Here is a 17772-nt window from a genome sequence, read left to right as displayed (position 1 = left end):
ATTTTCATGTGTCACACTCATCTATCTTCTTTGGTGAAGTGTTATTTAAATCTTTTGCCCACTTTTTAACTGAGTTGCTCAGCCTCTTATTATTGCACTTTAGTAGTTCTTTATATATTCTGGATGCTATTCCTTTTTTAGAAATATGATTTGCAGAAATTTCTTCCAGTCTGTGGCAGGTCTTTCCATTTTCTTGATGTCTTTTGAAGTGAAAAAGGTTTTAATCTTGACAACATCTGATTAATAATTGTGCTTTCGTATAATGTCTAAGAAATCTTTGCCTGACCCACAGTCACAAGGATTTCATGTTTTTGTCTAGTGGTTTTATAGTTTTAGCTTTTATATGTAGGTCTGTAATCCAGTAGAAGCTAATTTTTGTATATGATGTAAGGTAGGGATTTGATGGGACATATATATTCAATTGTTCCATCAATATTTATTAGAAAAAACCATCCCTTCCCTATCAAAGTGCCATGGTACTTTATTGGAAATCAGTTGACCATAAATATGTGGGTTTATTTTGGAATTGTCTCTTCTGTTACATTGACTTTTATGTCTATCCCAGTGCTGATACCATGCCATCTTGATTACTTGTAGCTTTATAAGTTTTGAAATCTACCATTATCCTGTTCTTTTTCCAACATTGTTAACTCTCCAAGGTCCTTTGCATCGCCATGTACATTTTAGGATCAGCTTCCCGATGTACAAATAATCTGGCTGGGATTTTGGTAGTGATTACACTGAACCTGTTGATCAATTTAAAGAGACTGGTTAGGTCTTACAGGAATATACACATCTAAAGATAACATTTATCTTGTACTGTTAAACTGCAAAGACTACTTAGAAATTTTTGTACTGAGTTCCTTAGAAGGAGATAGTTCAGTTCAGTCACTTGGTTGTATCCGACTCTTTGCAATCCCACAGGCCGCAGTACACCAGGCTTCCCTGTCCATCCAGCTCCTGGAGCTTACTCAAACTCATGTCCATCAAATCAGTGATGCCATCCAACCATGTCATCCTTGGTCGCCCACTTCTCCTCCTGCCTTCAATCTTACCCAGCATCAAGGCCTTTTCCAATGAGTCAGTTCTTGGCATCAGGTGGCCAAAGTATTGGAGATTCCGCTTCAGTATCAGTCCTTCCAATGAGTATTCAGTACTGATTTCCTTTAGGATTGACTGCTTTGATCTCCTTGAAGGAGATAAGATCTTCCAAGGAGCTATCTAGAAGGAGATAAAGACCGAAACAATCATTTGCAAAAAGCCAATATGTATTTCCACTGGGATGTTGCAGCCTTTTTATTCTTTTATATTTTGAGCTGGTCAGAGGTAACCAGAGCATTGGAGTGCACTTGTGGATATCTCTTCACACCATTCTGTGCATCTTCTCTGGGGAACCCTCCCCTGGTACTTGGAGCAGGGACCACTGTTGGGGCTGTAGTTGGTGAGGGGGTAGGGTGGCAGGATGCTAGTCTCTGTGCAGAGTGGCTTTGCAGACTTACAGAGAGCCCTCTGGGCTTCATGCAAGCTGCCTGGGCAGACTGATTTATTCATCTTTGCCCAGGATCCAAACTTTGGGCCAAGGCACACCCTCATTATCCTGCCCAACCAGCATGCTGAATCAGGAAAAACAGCCTTCCGGAACAGGCGAGTGGTGTCTTCGAGATCAAGCTGGTCCGGTTGCATTGGAAACCTCTCCCACTTCAAGGGAAAAAGCAGCAAATGCAAAGAAGGCTGAGTCAGCCCCGCCTTGCCTTTCTACAGGAGCAATACCGGGAACTAGTGTGGTTCTGCCTCTGTCCCCACCCATACACCTGCCAGGGAAGCAACGTCCCTGCTACTACCTTTGGCTTCTTCATCTACCATCAGGTTTCCCCAGTTCATGATGATCTGTATTAACTTATGTCAGTGCTTACAAAATAAAAAGAAGAAGCTGATCTCTGTGCCCCACCCTAGGGCCTTTGAACCCATTTTTAAAAGTCTCTTGGTTGTTGCTTATGTGCAGTAAAGTTAGGAAACCCCTGATCTAGGCCAACACACTGACCTCCAAGTGTTTGTGTGTCCTTAATCTGAAAGCATCATCAACCAGAACCATATTTGCAACAGTCTCAGGGGCTTCCCAAGTGGCGCTGGTGGTAAAGAACCTGCCTGCCACTGCAGGAGCTGTAAGAGACACAGGTTTGATCCCTGGGTCAGGAAGATTCCCTGGAGGAGGAAATGGCAACTCACTCCAGTATTCTTGCCTGGAGAATCCCATGGACAGAGGAGCCTGGCTGGCTGTGGTCCATAGAGTCGCAAAGAGTCAGGCACAACTGAAGTGACTTAGCATGCAGGGACAGGAAAGCAATTTGTTTATTCTTTTGGGTATTCTGAACACCATCTCTGAATCAAGTTAGATCTTTTTTAAAAAGATCTACCACCCTAGACCTTGATAGTTTAACTTCTCCTATGAAAATGACTTCCTTCAGTGACCTTTAGTCTATACTCTCAGTTTTTCTCAAGGCTTTATAGAAGAAAAACTACTTGGATGTTTCCAGCCATCAGTGAAATCAGTATGGAAGTTGGCTGGCTGCTCCAGAACTGAGGTTCCCCCTGTGAGAATTCCGTTGGGGCTTTTTGGAAGCAGTTTATGCAAGAGGAGGCCTGGAGTCAGGCAGTCAGGACTCACAGCCCAGCTCTGCTTTGTGGAAGCACTGGGAGCTTTGGAGAAATTGTTTGCTCTGAGTTTTCATTTCTCTGAGCTTTTTCATTGTTCGAAGAACAAGGTTGTAAAAGAACACAGGGCTGAGTGACAGGTCTCACTGGGAACCACTCCTAAAACAGAGCAAGCCCGTATGGAACCATAGCCCATGGTTGAGGTTCACAGCTTGTGACTAATTTAGAATCAGGAAACCTTGCCTCTCTAGTGACAATTGTATGTGGCCATTTTTTAACTTAGTGAGACCAAAGTGGCCCATTTTCTCTTTTGTCCTTGTCTACTGAGAAGCTCCCATCCCAGCCAACATGTTGGCCTGAGAGTGAAACCTTTTGATTTTTCTTTTCCTCTGAGGCTTTTGTTTCATTGTTTTCAGATCACAGCCTTCTCTGATAAGCATCCGGAAGTCCTTTGGGGAAGGAGGCGTGGTCTGAGCTATAAATGGCTGAAGGCTGACTTCAAGGACCCTGTCCCATATCTCCTGAGCTGCATCAGGAGTAAAGTACTACAAGAGAAATGGTGGGGGGTGGAGGGGAGGGAGAGAAACTGAAAAGGACAGTTAGCCACCCCGGAGCTAAGAGAATTATCTGTCCAATAATGGGGTCTGTAATCGCAGTTCTCTTTTCTACCCACAGTGGTCTGTTATCCCAGCACAGGGCTTAGGGTACCAGAACTCCTCCTGGCTTTCAGACACTATGGGGTCTTTGGTTCATTTCCAATCTCTGCCATCAAGAATGTCCTTTCTCTACCCAAATTGCTTTTCTGTTAACACTGCCATGTGAGCTTGGAGAGGGGTGGGATTTTACAAAGAATCATAGAATCTTACAGCAGGGTGGGACTTGAAATTGTCTAGTCCAGCCCTTCACTTTCTACAGAGGAAGGGCCAGGGCCTTGGAGACGGTAAGTAGTGACATAATTGAGGTCTCATGAATAAGAACTAAAGAAATGATACCCCAGTCTCCTAATTCTGAATCTTGTAGCCCTTTTCCTGAACCCAGTGTCCATGAGGAGCTCTGAGCTCCTCTCTGCTCTTACAGTCAGTTTGTTTCACAAATTTGGTGCCTTGCATCGAATTCTGCCTTGTGGCAGATGGTGTTTCCCCGGATTGAATTCTTGCCTGTTTGATAAAGTTTATACTTCAATTTAGAGAAGCGTGACTTAATCAGCGCTATTAAAGGCAAGCAGTTTCTAGCACTTTGTGTATGCAGGTGCTTTTATAAAACTCAACTAAATATACAAATCATTTATGGTCCATAGAGATTAGTGCCAGTCCGAATGTGGACTTTTTAACATGTGCATTTTTGAATGCATGACAATAAAGAAATAAGGTTGTAGTTTTTTAACTACAGAGATGGATGGAGAGTCCCCATTCACCACCAGACTGTAGGAAGTCCCAAAGACACATCTGGTCTGTCAGGCTGGGGCAGAGCTGGAGTTGCAGGATGTGAACCTGGGGTCAGGTACTTGGTAACCATCATTTATGGAGTCACCTGTCACAACAAAGCCCACACTGCTTTAAAAGTTTGCAGTCAACAGCTTCCTCTCCACATGAATGTGTGTTCCTCTTCTTTCTTCTGTGAGTGCTGTTTAGACTCATTTTGCTCATTATCTGAAATACTTTTCCTTCTTCTAAAAATGACTCTGATTTAAATGTTTTGGATTCAGCTACATCTGTGGTTTTTTTTTTTTTTTTTTTGGTAAGTTTGCATATAACCCTGTCTGTGTTCAGCTCTGGTACTTTTCCTGGCCCTGCACACAGGGCTTGTCTGAGAACTGTCATGTAAGAAGAAGTGAAACACATGCGGGGGTGGGGGGCTCTCTTATCTTGAGCCCTAGACCCTGTGCCCTCCCCCCACCCCGCCCCCAGGCTTGCACTGTGGCACAGACTTTTGAACAGCTGTGCAACTGCCCTTCGATCCTGGCTCACTGTATTTCTTGACATGTTGAGCATCATGGGATGAAGCAAGTACACAGGTCAAGACCGATGCCCCTGGAGTTACATTGGCAGTGTTTCTCAGCAGTGCTTTTACTCATGACTTGCAGAGCAGAGCCCTGCCACAGGGGCCCTGGCCGAACCTTCCACCCATCCTGTGTGACAGTTCATGTAATAGCTACTCCCCTGTGCCTGTCCCTGGGAAGGGGTGGCATCCAGAGAGCCTTTTATCAGCACCCCAGACTGCATTAGCAAGGCTTCTTTATGTGTGTGGTCCTGGAACCACCTCTGTTCAGAGGCTTATTTTGTTGTTTTCCTATTACTGTTGTATGCAGTACATCACAGCATTGTCAAAATGTCATTTGATCGTTCACCCAGCATCCCTGTGAGGTAGATACAGCAGTGAGGTACTCTATGGTGACTAGCTATATTACTAGTTAGGGACTCATGCTCCAGAGTCAGACCACCTGGGTTCACACCATGCCCCTTACCACTTTCTAGTTGTGTGACCAGAGACAAGTTTACTAAACCTCTCTAAGCCTCAGCTTTCTTATCTGGTGAGTAGGAAATAATAACCTCAAGAGGTTCTTGTGAAACAGATGCCTGAATGTTTATGAAGTATGGAGAACAGTGACTGACACAGAATCATCACAATAAAAATGTTCACTTTTATTGTCGCGTCTCTATCAACTTCATCATCTCTACAGTCGATTTTCCAAGAGTCTGTGGTTTGCCCAAGATCACATAATGACTCCAAGAGACAATGGACTCTTTTCTTCTTAGTTTTTATTTCCTTATTACACAGTAACATAAAAATGAATTCTTGTAAAAGATCAAAGCAATACAGAAACATATAAAGAAAGTTGTTAGGTTCCCACCTCTACTCTTTTCCTTTCTCCACAAGGAACCACAGAAAACTAATTGGCATGCATTCTCCCCACCTTCTCTCTGGACAGGACACACATATAAAATCAATGTAAATAAATATATATGTGTGTGTGTGTGTCTTCTTAGGCTTAAACAATAGTAACAGTGCCTGACTTATAGGACTGGTGGTCAGTGTTGGCAAAGGTGGGGCATGCCAGGAAATATACTAGTCCTCTCTCATCGGCTCCATGAGATAAATGCTATTATTTTACCCATTTTACAAGTGTGGAAGTTAAGGTTAGAGAGAGTGTCACCTTCATAGGACCACATAGTGCTGAAACTGGATTTCAGTCCAGTCAGGCTTACCCAGTATCTCCACACTTTTGACCACAACTGTATGTGGCCGTATCATAGGTATTGTTTTTCTGTTTGAGTTTTTCCTCTTACTAATATTAGTTTGAACTCTTTCCATGTAAGTATATGTAGGTTTACTTCATCCTTTTAGTGGCTGCATATGAGTCAATATTTTGTTTCACCACTTTCTTATCAAGGCTTCTATTTCCTTGTTCTTTGCCGTTGTAAATAATCCAACACCAAATATCCTTAATACTTTTGGACACAGGTGTGAGAATTTCTGTAGAGTGGCTTTACCAAGTGGAATTGTTCATCAGGGAGTAGTGCACACACATTAAATTTAAATAAGTATTGCTTTCCAAAAAGAATTTTGCTCACTGACAGTATGTGAGAAGGCCTGATTCACATTAGTCTTTTTTTAATTGAATTATTTATTTATTTTTGGCTACACTGGGGTTTTGTTGCTACGCGCAGACTTTCTCTAGTTGCAGCGAGTGTGGGCTACTCTCTAGCTGGGGTGCACAGGCTTTTCATCGCGGTGGCTTCCCTTGTTGCAGAGCGTGGGCTCTGGAACACATGGGCTGCCGTGGTTGCCGCGCACAGGCTTAGTTGCCCCATAGCACGTGGAATCTTCTCAAACCAGGGATTGAACCTGTGTCCTCTGCATTGGCAGGTGGATTCTCAGCCACTGGACCACCAGTGAGGTCCCTCACCTTAGTCTTCTTTTCATCTTTGCCAATTTTTTGAAGAACAATACTCTTTTTCTAAATTGTGTTTCCATGATTCCTGATGGGGTTGAGCTAATTCTTTACTTTCAGGGTAATCTACATTTCCTCCAGAAGTTGCCTTTTGCCTGTATTGCCATTTAGTTTTCATTGTAGATGCTTGTTGTGTATTTTGGATAATAATCTTTTATATTTTTCTGCATTTTTGTCTTCCATGTAAACTTATGAAATTGGCTTGTCAGTTTACATAAAAGAAACTCCTGTTTGTATTTTGATTGAGAACTTGTTGCATTCATAGGCTCATTTTAGATAATTTGGCAACTTCATGATATTTATTTTTTCCTTCCATAAATACCACATGTCTCTATTTAAGTCTTCCATCAGTTAAATTCGACTGTTTTCCTTGTGTAGATCTTGCATTGAAACATTTGTTTACAAATGGGAACCTGTTTTGTCATCACCTAGACTTAATTTGTATTGCTAATGAATAGAAAAACTTTTGGTTTTTACATATGTGTTAAATTTTTACCTAGCTACTCGACTGAACTCTTTTATTAGTGACCTTTGTGCTTATTTCTTGTTCTTGATCTATCACATTGGCTAGGAAAAACAGTGAAGAAAAACATTGGTGAAAGTGTACATCTCTGCCTGCTTCCTATCTTTAATGAGAATGTCTCTAACATTGAAGCACTAAATATGGTGGATCCATTTTATCAGCGTGCAGAAATTTCTATTGCTAGCTTACTGAGGGGGGTGCCTTTCACTGCAGACTACACCAGACTCCTGTCAAGGGGCCTTCATTGTTTCCTCTACATTTTCCTTGAGAATTCAGAGATGGTCCTCACTGCCTGGGACCTCCCAGTTTTGATCTCCCAGCATTAATCTCCCAGCTGACTCAACAGTGGTTAGCACTGAGTAATATTTGCTCTCTTCTTTGCTTCGCTCGCATTGGACCCTGGCTGGCCTAAGGCAAAGAGCCACTTTGTGTTAACATATCCTATACCCCTCCCCCCCAGATAAATAAATAATGCTGTATGGATAAGAACAAAATTCCACTTCTGGAACTTTCTGGCAGGCACCACTGAAAAGATTTCATTCCTGGCTTCTAGTTTTAAATAACTTCAACTTTTTTTCCCCACTGGGTTATCTTGAGTCGCTGACCACCATTTCACACTCCAGTGACCAAGTGGTTTCATAGTTTGTACAGGAGGGTGTGAGAAGGGAATCACCACCTGACCTCTGACTTCCTGTGGAGATTTCACGCAGGCACAGGGTGAAGCCATTTCTAACTCTAGGCTCTCAGCAATGCCTTGCGCACAGTTAATGCAAAAGAAGTGTTTTCACAGTTGACTGATGACATGATTTAATTGCAGAGTACATTTGATAATTTTTAGGTGGTGAGACTTTTTGCTGAAACTATGAACGAAAGGATTTCATTTTGTCAGGCATGTATTTGGAGCATGACTCTAATGTAACTTGGCACCTGTCTAGAGAATTGTCCCTGCGTCCAGTGACATTTCGCTTTGGGGAAGTCAACACCTGCTATGATGGCATCTGTCATATTTAAGAAAGTGACATGTCCATGAATAATGCAGAGCCGCCTCACTAAAATGCCTTCTTCAGAAAGCAATTAAAATGAGGCATTGGCGGAAGATTATTATAAGCAGCAGAGAAGCAGGTTTGGGCTCTTTCCGAAATTAAAAAGCAGTGGATGATATCTTTTACTGTGGTTTTCTCATCTTGATGTAAGCAGGGTAGATTATATTATTTTCATACTGTTTAGCTAGAAAAGTAAGGACCTGCTAAATAGGATCCTTTCTTTCTATGACTTTAGTACAAACCAACATTGGCCTCCAACATCAATTTGGATGTTAATGTTTTTGAGGTGAACTTTTTGGGGAGATGGAGTGGACTCATGTCAGGCACGTGGTGTGTAATTGGCAACTCTCCAGGAGAGCCTAAGCCAAGATACAACTGGATGCCAGAAACCCCAAGAGGCGAGGCAGCCCCACGTGGCAAACACGAGCACTGATCTTTGAGCCCCTCATGGGGCCAATGCCATCGGCTTTAGCTTCTAGGGCTATTGAATGAGAAGTTTGGTCAGTCGGACAAGTATCTTTCCTGCCTTAGCTTTTTCTCTTTCCCTCAAATTGCGATGTCCACAGAAGAGGTTGGGAACAGTGCCCAGCAATAGACTGAACATTTCCTACCTCTTCTCTTGCAGGCGGGTGACAAACATTACCACCCGAGTTGTGCACGATGCAGCAGATGCAACCAGATGTTCACAGAAGGAGAGGAAATGTATCTTCAAGGTAAGGTGGTCTGGGGAATGCGATAACCTCTCCCCACCCGGGGAGAGAAAACCATGCTATGTTTGTTTGTTTTTAGGAGAAGGAGGCATTTCATTAGCTGCAAGGCTACCCAGATCCCAAATGGATGTAGCCAAGTGTGACCTCATCAGTTAGTATTAATCAGCCAGGCAATTGACATGCTGGCAGTGAGCCCCTGAGGCTGTTAACAAACAAGTGGATTGCTTATGGATGGATGGATTGAACTTGATGTTTGATGCCATGGAGATAAGGCAAGAGGAAAGATCAGCTAGGCCTCCCACCCAACCCCCAGGAATATGCTTGGGAAACAAAAGATCAAAAGAGGAAATGAATGTCTAGAAATGTTACATACTGGATGGTTATAATACTTGGTTTTTTCTCACTTCACTATCCTGGGAGAAGGATTTTGGGGGGCCTCCCAGTATGCTCTTATCCAGGCTTTTAGGAAGAAGAAAATATCATACTTGGTGAATTACATCACAGATGTACTTCATCCCATGAAGATGAGATAGCTGTCATAGTGAAAGAGAGAAGGACAGAAGTGAGAGAGAACACACCCACAGTTCCTGACAGAGAAATTGAGAAGTTTCTGGTGCCAAGGAAGTGCTCATTACCAGAGGGCCATTCAATTTTTTTAATGAAAATAATTTTGAGAAATTTTCCCAGAGTACAGCTATGATTAGCTTTTATCTCCTCTAAAATTCTGAAGCTTTTCTGAGAGTTTTAGGGAAGGAGTCTCCTCCAGTCAAACAGTACCATCTGTGTGAGCATTTTACTATTTTTAGCAGGAAAGAGTCATTAAATAGACAAGGGCTGATCAGCAAAATTAGCAAGAATATAAGAGCTATTGCTTGTTCACTTTGCTAATTACTGGTTCTCATCGGCCTTTGCATGTCATTTCTTCATCTCTGCACGTAACACTATGTGTAGTTTTAATGAATGGTTTGCTTTGCTCTTGATTTTTGTTTTTACGAAACTAAGAAAAGTCTCCAGAAATGATTCTTGAATATTAGATCAAAGCTTTGGCTACTCTCCCCTTAAAGAACGCTAGCTGTATGAGAAATTGACAACCCAGACATCCTTTTTAGCTTTAGAATGATTTCTCTGAAAAAATTACAGTGGAAAATCTCACTGAATTTTAAAGGGCCTGATGAAGGCAAGTGACAAGCCCCAAATCTGTGGCCTCATATGGGCTTTATATGACACATTTTCCCCCAGGATAAACTGTGAATCCTTGGGAGCAATAGACAGGTGTCACTTTACATGTTCTGCATGGAGCAGATTTATTCTTCAGTTGGTCTCTAGGCTGTGTTTTAGATCCGAATGTGTCAGTTATACCACTCACCATCAAAGACCCAAGAGTGTCCGTCACCCCAAGAGTGTCTGCTGAGAACTGAGACTCAGGGCTCTGGGTGCACCTCTGTATGTTCACATAGTTCTGCAAGCTGAGTGAAGAGGGTGATTTCAGGCTGTACGTGAGTATAGCACATTCATGCTACAGATAAACAACCCTGGTAATTTGGGCTACGTTCCAAATTCGAGCATCATTGTAAATCTCTCCTGGAGTTGGGCTTTGGAGATCTTTGTGTGTGCTCTCGGCACATCCTTGAACAATGAGCAGTTTCATCTTCCCCAGCATCTCATGTTCTCTCTGGCTCACATTCCCTGTGTGTCTGACCTCTGGAGGACAGTTCCATGCCTTGTACACCCCTAGTGTTCTGGACCAGGATGTCCATTCAGTAGAACCTCTACAGTGCACCCTGCTCCTGCTTCCAGCCCTGTTGCCCACCCTACCTCCCCCCAGCTCTCCACATTAAGAGGATTTCTGTGCTTTGAAGCCAGCCTCAGAGTAAAAGCCAGTGCTAAGTGGACTATGTGTCTGTCTGGCGTTGGTTTGATTTTTTGGCCCTGGGTTAAGCGAGATAGAAATGACTGCTAAATAGGGATTAAAGTATTATTCTGATATAAAATGTATTTACACTGTCATCAATTTAATAGTATTTTTAGCTCAGTGGTGTAAAATAATTCAAGAGTTATTTTAATTTGATAGCTTTTCAGGAGAGAAAGAGTTCAACAGTGAAATGTAAAACATAAAATATTCATACAGAGACTCTTATTAAATTTATATCATTGACATTGTCCTGCACAGACAACCTCATGACTTTTAACAATTTAAAGGTAGCCATTTTAAACCTGAAAGCTACATTATTTTCATCTTAACTCAGGATATAGTTTAGTGACCAGAACTGAGAAGAATGTGCCAAATGAGCATCATTGGCATTGGCTATCATTTTGAAAGTGGAATAAACAACTTTAGGCAAAAAAATTGCTTTCAACTTAGTAACTATTTGCTTAAGTCTTTTAAAGTCCCTCTTCAGATTCTTCCACCATTCCCACATTTGAACACATTCTTGCGTGAACATGGGACTTACGTATAGACCTTAGCCATGAATTACATACATTGTATACCTAGGCAAAAAAAAAAAAAAAAAATCACATAGGCAGGCACTGAATTCTTATAAGAAAAGAGCTTTCTATTGGATATAAGTGTTTTGCTTAGTTCTGTGATACTGGTACCATCCAAGAAAGCACCTTAAATTCCTATGAAGTGAGGCATTGACCCAGGACCAGAAAACAACACTTTGGTAGTAACTTCACTAGTTTAAAAGTGAAGACCTTTTAAAGTTAACTAAAAGGTTAAAAGTTAAAGGAAAAAAAGAAAAAAAGAAAGTTAAAGGAAAACTTGTGGATTTGTAATGTAAGTTTCAAACTTTCTGCTAGTTGGATCGATTTCCTGTGTCTGTGTAGGTAACTGTATAATTGAAGCAACAAAAAAAAATTTGGTGAGTTTTGCTTCTGGATATAGATGATCTGGTTTGACTTTATTGCCCTCATCTAAATTGGTTGGTTGTTTTGATGTTATGTAAACATGGCTTATGGCTTAAATTTCTGAAACTAAAAGTAGATATTGGTAAGTACACAGACATTACTTTTAAAGGATAATGAAGGTGAAAAGTGAAACTTAGTTGCTCGGTTATGTCCGACTCTTTGCAGTCCCATGGACTGTAGCCTGCCAGGCTCCTCTGCCCCTGGAATTCTCCAGGCAAGTATACTGGAGTGGGTAGCCTGACCTTCTCCAGGGGATCTTCCCAACCCAGGGATTGAACCCCAGTCTCCCACATTGCAGGCAGATTCTTTACCATCTGAGCCACCAGGAGAGTCCCCAAAGGATAATGATAGCATTTGAAAAAAAAAGAAAAAACCACTGCCCAGTTGAGAACTAAATGTCTCTTTCATCAAAACACTCTTGTGCCAAATGAGTGGTCTCTGTGGTCTAGGATTATGACTGTTACAGAACAAGCTCAGATTAGATGCAGAAAACTCACCTGGAATTTGAGCTATCATGATTCACTTGGGCACAGGGCCTCTCTCAGAAGTTCTGTATATTAGGACTGTGGCTGCTTTCCATTTCCTTTATTCTCAGATGTGTATTGTCTTTCCAGGTTCTACCGTTTGGCATCCCGACTGTAAGCAATCAACCAAGACGGAGGAAAAGCTGCGGGTAAGGAAAGCTTTGGCACTGTGATGCCAGGTGTACTTGCTGACCATTGTGTTTATGGTCACTGATTCTTGGGACTGCAGTTTGGGTGAAATTGCTTCTTATGACTTTTTTTTCCCCTTCGATCACAGACCAAGTAGAAAGGCCATTTGGCTAGAAAAAGGTTTCCTCCTACCTTCCGTTGATAGTGATTCTTGTTTCAAATGCTTTTGTTAGACAAAATAAGCCTTGCTTCATGAATCAGTTTCTTAGGAAAGCATTCAAGGGGAAAAGTCAAGTTCTAGGTCCAACATCTGATGACCTCCTCACCAGAGTTTTTTTGTATTTCATCCATCACATCCCTCAGTCCAAATTCTGCGGCCATTGCTCAGCTCTTGCTGCATTTCATTCGCCTCAAATCCAAGTTCAGCAAGTAGCCTCCATCTCCAAAAGCTGATGATTTGTTAGATAAAAACTTTTGGGGAAAACCATGACGAGCTCAGATGAGTCAATGGGAACAAATGTTCTTGATTGTTTTTGTAACTGAAACCTTAGGTAACATCAAAATATTTTCAAAACTCCCTGGAACATGGATCACATAGAGGATAGACTCTTATCTCTCACCTGTTTTTCCTTTCTTTCCTTTAGTTTAAGTCATCTTACTCTGTTCTCAGATCACCACCAGGAGACGATATTCTACCTGTTTCAGAAGCAAAGAGCTGTACACAGTTGCAAGGCCGTGATCATAATCTGTTTCTTTCTCAGATGCCCCCAGTTTTTCACTTGGGCCGTGAAGTATTTTTCAGAGCAGTAGTCTGACTAGACCCCAGTCCACAGTCCCTCCATTTAACTACCTTAGTGGTCCCCTTCGAAATAGCTGGGCTACACCACCTGGTGTTTCAGGGAAAAGAAAGGCCGAGATTTATTTTGGAAGCCATGCTATAGATGAGATGGTTAGGTAGCATGACCAACTCAATGGACATGAGTTTGAGCAAACTGCGGGAGATAGTGAAAGACAGGGAAGCCTGGTATGCTGCAATTCATGGGGTCACAAAGAGTCGGACACGACTTAGCAACTGAACAACAATATTCTAGAATGTGGAATCATTTCTTCTTGATCTGCCATTAGCAGGCACAAGAAGCTATATATGTGATCCCCAGCAGTGACACAGCTGCTCCATCAATGTGGCCTGATCACTAACATGTCATTTGTGAAGGAGTGACTTGGCTTCAGAGAAATGATTATCAGGAACCACCCTGCCCCCTTTTTTTTGGCCTGCCACCCCTGGGAATGACAGCTCTTATTTTCATTTTTCAATATCTTTTCTTTATTCTCAGTGAAGCTCTTATCTGCCTAGAAGGTCTATTTCCTTTGCTTTTTTTTTTCAACTGGCATCTGTAAGATCAGATGGAGATATTTTGTCATTTGCATAACTTAGAAACTTGTCCCTTGCCTGTGACTCTGAATAAAAATGGATGTCTTAAAATTCAGTTAATATGAGCAGACTTTAAGTGGAGGGGGGAAAAATCACTTTTTTCTCAAAATGATGGAGTAAAGACCAGACAAACTGGAGAGGAACTTGTTCACCAATATTAGGATGATTTGATCCCTGTTTCGACATAGAACTTCAGCTTGAGCATGTGTACCTAACCCTCTCATCTGTCAGTCAGACAGGTGCACACTGGAAGTTGCCAAACTCTGGGATTTTTGATGACTTGTGGATGCTTTGAAGTGGGTTATCGTTATAAAATACTGACACCTTAAAGATAGTACTTATTGTCACTTTAATCATAGGAATGTAAAATTCAGTGTATAATTTGCAGATGCCATCCCCAAACCACCCAAGTGGCTAGTGGTCTGCACTATCTTGACAGTCTTGCCCTCAGTTGTTGAATAATCATTTTTATTTCATCCCTGATGAAGTCTTCTGGGAGACAAAGAGAGGAATGCTAACCCAGACTGAATGGAATGTGTCCTTTCTCAGTAAAGATTGCTTGAGTTTGCAGATTGTGTTACTAATATGATTTAAAAAAAAAAAAACAAAAAACCCTCTCGATCGCATCTTGATGGAACTCTTTGGATAAGATTATGAAAACAACTAGTGAGATACTTCCACTCATTCTGGCCAAGAGGGGCTGTAGTTTTTTCTTTCTTTAATGAAACTTTCTTCTCCTAAAGCTAGCGTTTACCACTTGGGAGGTCAGGCTGGCCCCCAGCTCACTCACCCAGTAGTAAGGATGATGTACCTCTAAGGAGACGAGGTTCTGACACACCCCAAGTGGGGTACATGTTGACGCTGGTGGGTTTTAAAAGAGGCTAGATTTTGAAGAAGGAACAACTCTTGTGCTCTCTTAAGGGTGTGTCTATGGAGGACAGCCTTGAGCCAGGATTTTCAGGCCTTTTTCCCGGTGTCACATCAGTGCAGTTACCATAGCAAAATGAAAATGTTTTAAGGATCTTTCAACAACCCCACTGAGTAATCCACATTCTCCAGATTTCAAGAACTTGTGGGGTGTTTGTAATAACAGAGTCTCAAGAACATCTGTCAATGGCTTCATTGGCTTCTAACTCTTCATATGTAAGAATATTTTGGCCAAAATAAATGGAAAGGAACGATGGGGAGGGGGGAAGATTGGAACATAGGTAAATATACCGTAATGTGAAGACCAGTTAGGGAATTCCCTGGAAGTCCTGTTGTTAGGACTCGGCACTTTTACTGCCGAAGGCACGGATTCAATCGCTGATTAGATTCAATCGCTGACTGGAGAACTAAGATCCTATAAGCCACGTGGCATGGCCAAAAAGAAAGCAAATGAAGACCAGTTACTATGCTTTCAACATGGACCTTAAAAATACACACCCCCCACCCCCGACTAAAGTAATTCCACATCGTTGTTGTTGTTGTTTAGTTGCTCAGTTGTGTCCAGCTCTTTGCGACCCCATGCACTGTAGCCCACCAGGCTCCTCTGTCCGTGGGGTTTCCCAGGCACGAATACTGCAGTGGGTTGCCATATCCTCCTCCAGGGGACCTTCCCAACCCAGTCTCCTGCATTGGCAGGTGGGTTCTTTACCACTGAGCCACTGGGGAAAACCCGATGTCACTTATCACTTATCAAATTAGTTTTCCTAAAGGTTTTTTTTGGATAGTGTTTCTGAATCGAGGCTGTTTCTTTCTTCACTCTTCCCTTTTTTCATGTTTCACGGCAGCCACCAAACACCCGTCGGTCTCCGTCTGATTTCTTTTATCCCAAAAGTCTGATTCGACGCGTAGGACGGTCCCCGTGTCTGCAGGTTGGCACTGTGTCTGAGCTGAGGCTCGGGGCCACTGTGCTGGGCCCCAGGCTTCTGTCGCTTTTCCTCCCCTCGCTGCTTTCCCCACATAACTTCTGGGCTCCCGTAGAGGCAGATGCTTTTTCTCACCCCACGGAGTGCATCTCACATTCTGATTCCGGCTGTTTCCTGCTCTAGGCAATGTTTTCATTTAGCGTGGTGACTGATGCATTGTCTTCAGGACAACGAGCACATTGGAAACCACTGTTTCCATCCTGTGCTCACACATTTGTTCGCTGAACAAATATTTGCCAAGTACCCAGGTACAGTAAGGAAGAAAAGACAGGTACATAATTATTAAAAGATATTGAAACATATTACAGCGTATGGATCGTAAAGATCAAGGCAGGTCAGGTGAGGGGAAGGGGCTCAAGGGGTGCTTCCTGGGAGAAGTGGTCTTTGAGTTTTGGAGGCTGGATGGGATTTGAACCCATAGAGATGATGAGAAAGGGGTGGGCCTGATGAAAAGGGCAACAGAAGCATGAAGTTGGGGAAATGCAGTATTTGGGGAAGGAGAGGTTTGGCTCGAGGAAGGAGTGGCGAAGTGGAAAAGAAAACAAATAAGACTAGCTACAGTTCTGCAGAGGCAAGGAACTGACATATACTCTCAATGGCTGTCCTTAGAATCCCTGCCAAGTAGCTGTCCTGATTTCCATCTTACAGATGGAAAGACTGAGACCATCATAGTGAACTAACTTCCCCAGAGTTCTCCCAGCGGTAAGTGGAAGAGCTGAGATCAGAGCTCGGGTGTCTCTGATCCCGTAAGCCATGTTCTTTCCACTGTCCTACAAGGGAAGAGTGAGAGAGAGATCTGGGAAGACACGAAGAGGAGAGCATGAAATACTGGCCAAGTCTGATGGTGTCTAAGGAAGAGACAGGGTGTAAGGGCGGCACTGTCTTTCCAGAGCATCCTCTGGAACCTGGGAGAGTCCTCAGCCAGCTCTCCAGATGAGCAGTGAGGCAGGAGACTGTGTTCCCTGCGCACGCTTGACCTTCTTTCGGGGTTTCTTAGAATCAGTTGAAACCTTGGCCATTAAGTTACAAGTGACTTTCCATGGTGCCAGCTCTGTCCAGATGAAACCCATTGTGTAGCTGTGTTGACACTCAGGGTTGCAACACAGCTCTTTAGTCTGGGCTTGATGCCTGTGCCTGTTTTCTCCGCCTGCCAGAACTGCACTATGGCCCAGGAGAGCCTGGGTTTGGGTCTGCTTTCATTTGAAGCTGCACCTTCTTTCTTTAAATGATTTGAAAGATAGTTAGCAGTACAGAGTTTCAGAGGGGAAAGAAACCTTTTAGACATCAACCCCTGAAGTTTCTCTACCTACAGAGTGAAGTCAGTCCAAGGTGTTGCAGGTCAAAAGGAGCAACACTTAACTGTAGATTCCAGGCCCCGAGTGTATTGCTTTGGCCTGTGATGCTGGGTTACATTCAACTTATATTTATCATATAATATTCATCTATCTTACACCTTTGGCTCCAGCAGCAGAGTTTCACATACAGTTAACATACAGTGTCCTGAATCCAGAGGAACGGCCAGAAATTATTCCCATTGCAAGTGAGTACTTAGAATTAGTACCTACTTGGCAAGAAATTGCTTTTTCAATAGCTTTTGGTTTTTCCCCCGAAAGTATGCTTTATAACTCAAATAGTGTTTTATTTTGTTAGCCTGAGGCTATTGCCAAGTGATTCACTTTCATGACTTTAAGAAAAATACCATCAACTGTGAAATATTTTTGGTCTTCTCCAGACCCTTAAATTTAAGAGATGTGGGCATCTTGAGAAGTGGTCGGCTGGTGAAGAGAGAGAAAAAGAAAAGAAAGAGAGAAAGAGGTCTATTTTGGAAATCCTTCTCTCTTCTATCCTGTTGTTAAACATGGATCTAATTCCCATTATCGAGCCTTAAATATCAATAAAGTTAACTGTAACCCTGTCACAGAAAGGTATAAATCACTTGGGACCTGGCAGAGAAAATGGGCCATTTGACAAGCTCTTGCTTCACCTG

The 17772-nt window shown here is 42.5% G+C and overlaps 1 protein-coding gene across 3 annotated transcripts in view; it reads left to right on the top strand.

Moving 5' to 3' along the window:
• The window catches only part of ABLIM1 (actin binding LIM protein 1), a 185584-nt gene that overhangs the window by 122801 nt on the left and 45011 nt on the right, over positions 1 to 17772 (top strand). For all 3 annotated transcript variants that reach the window (XM_061162732.1, XM_061162733.1, XM_061162731.1), the window contains 2 exons: positions 8796 to 8883; positions 12405 to 12463. In XM_061162732.1, the coding sequence (XP_061018715.1) occupies positions 8796 to 8883; positions 12405 to 12463 (147 nt within the window). The remainder of the gene's footprint in view (positions 1 to 8795; positions 8884 to 12404; positions 12464 to 17772) is intronic.

The sequence above is a fragment of the Dama dama genome, chromosome 15 (genome assembly GCF_033118175.1).
Source record: "Dama dama isolate Ldn47 chromosome 15, ASM3311817v1, whole genome shotgun sequence".
NCBI lineage: Eukaryota > Metazoa > Chordata > Mammalia > Artiodactyla > Cervidae > Dama > Dama dama.
This window is presented reverse-complemented; position numbering and strand designations above follow the sequence as displayed.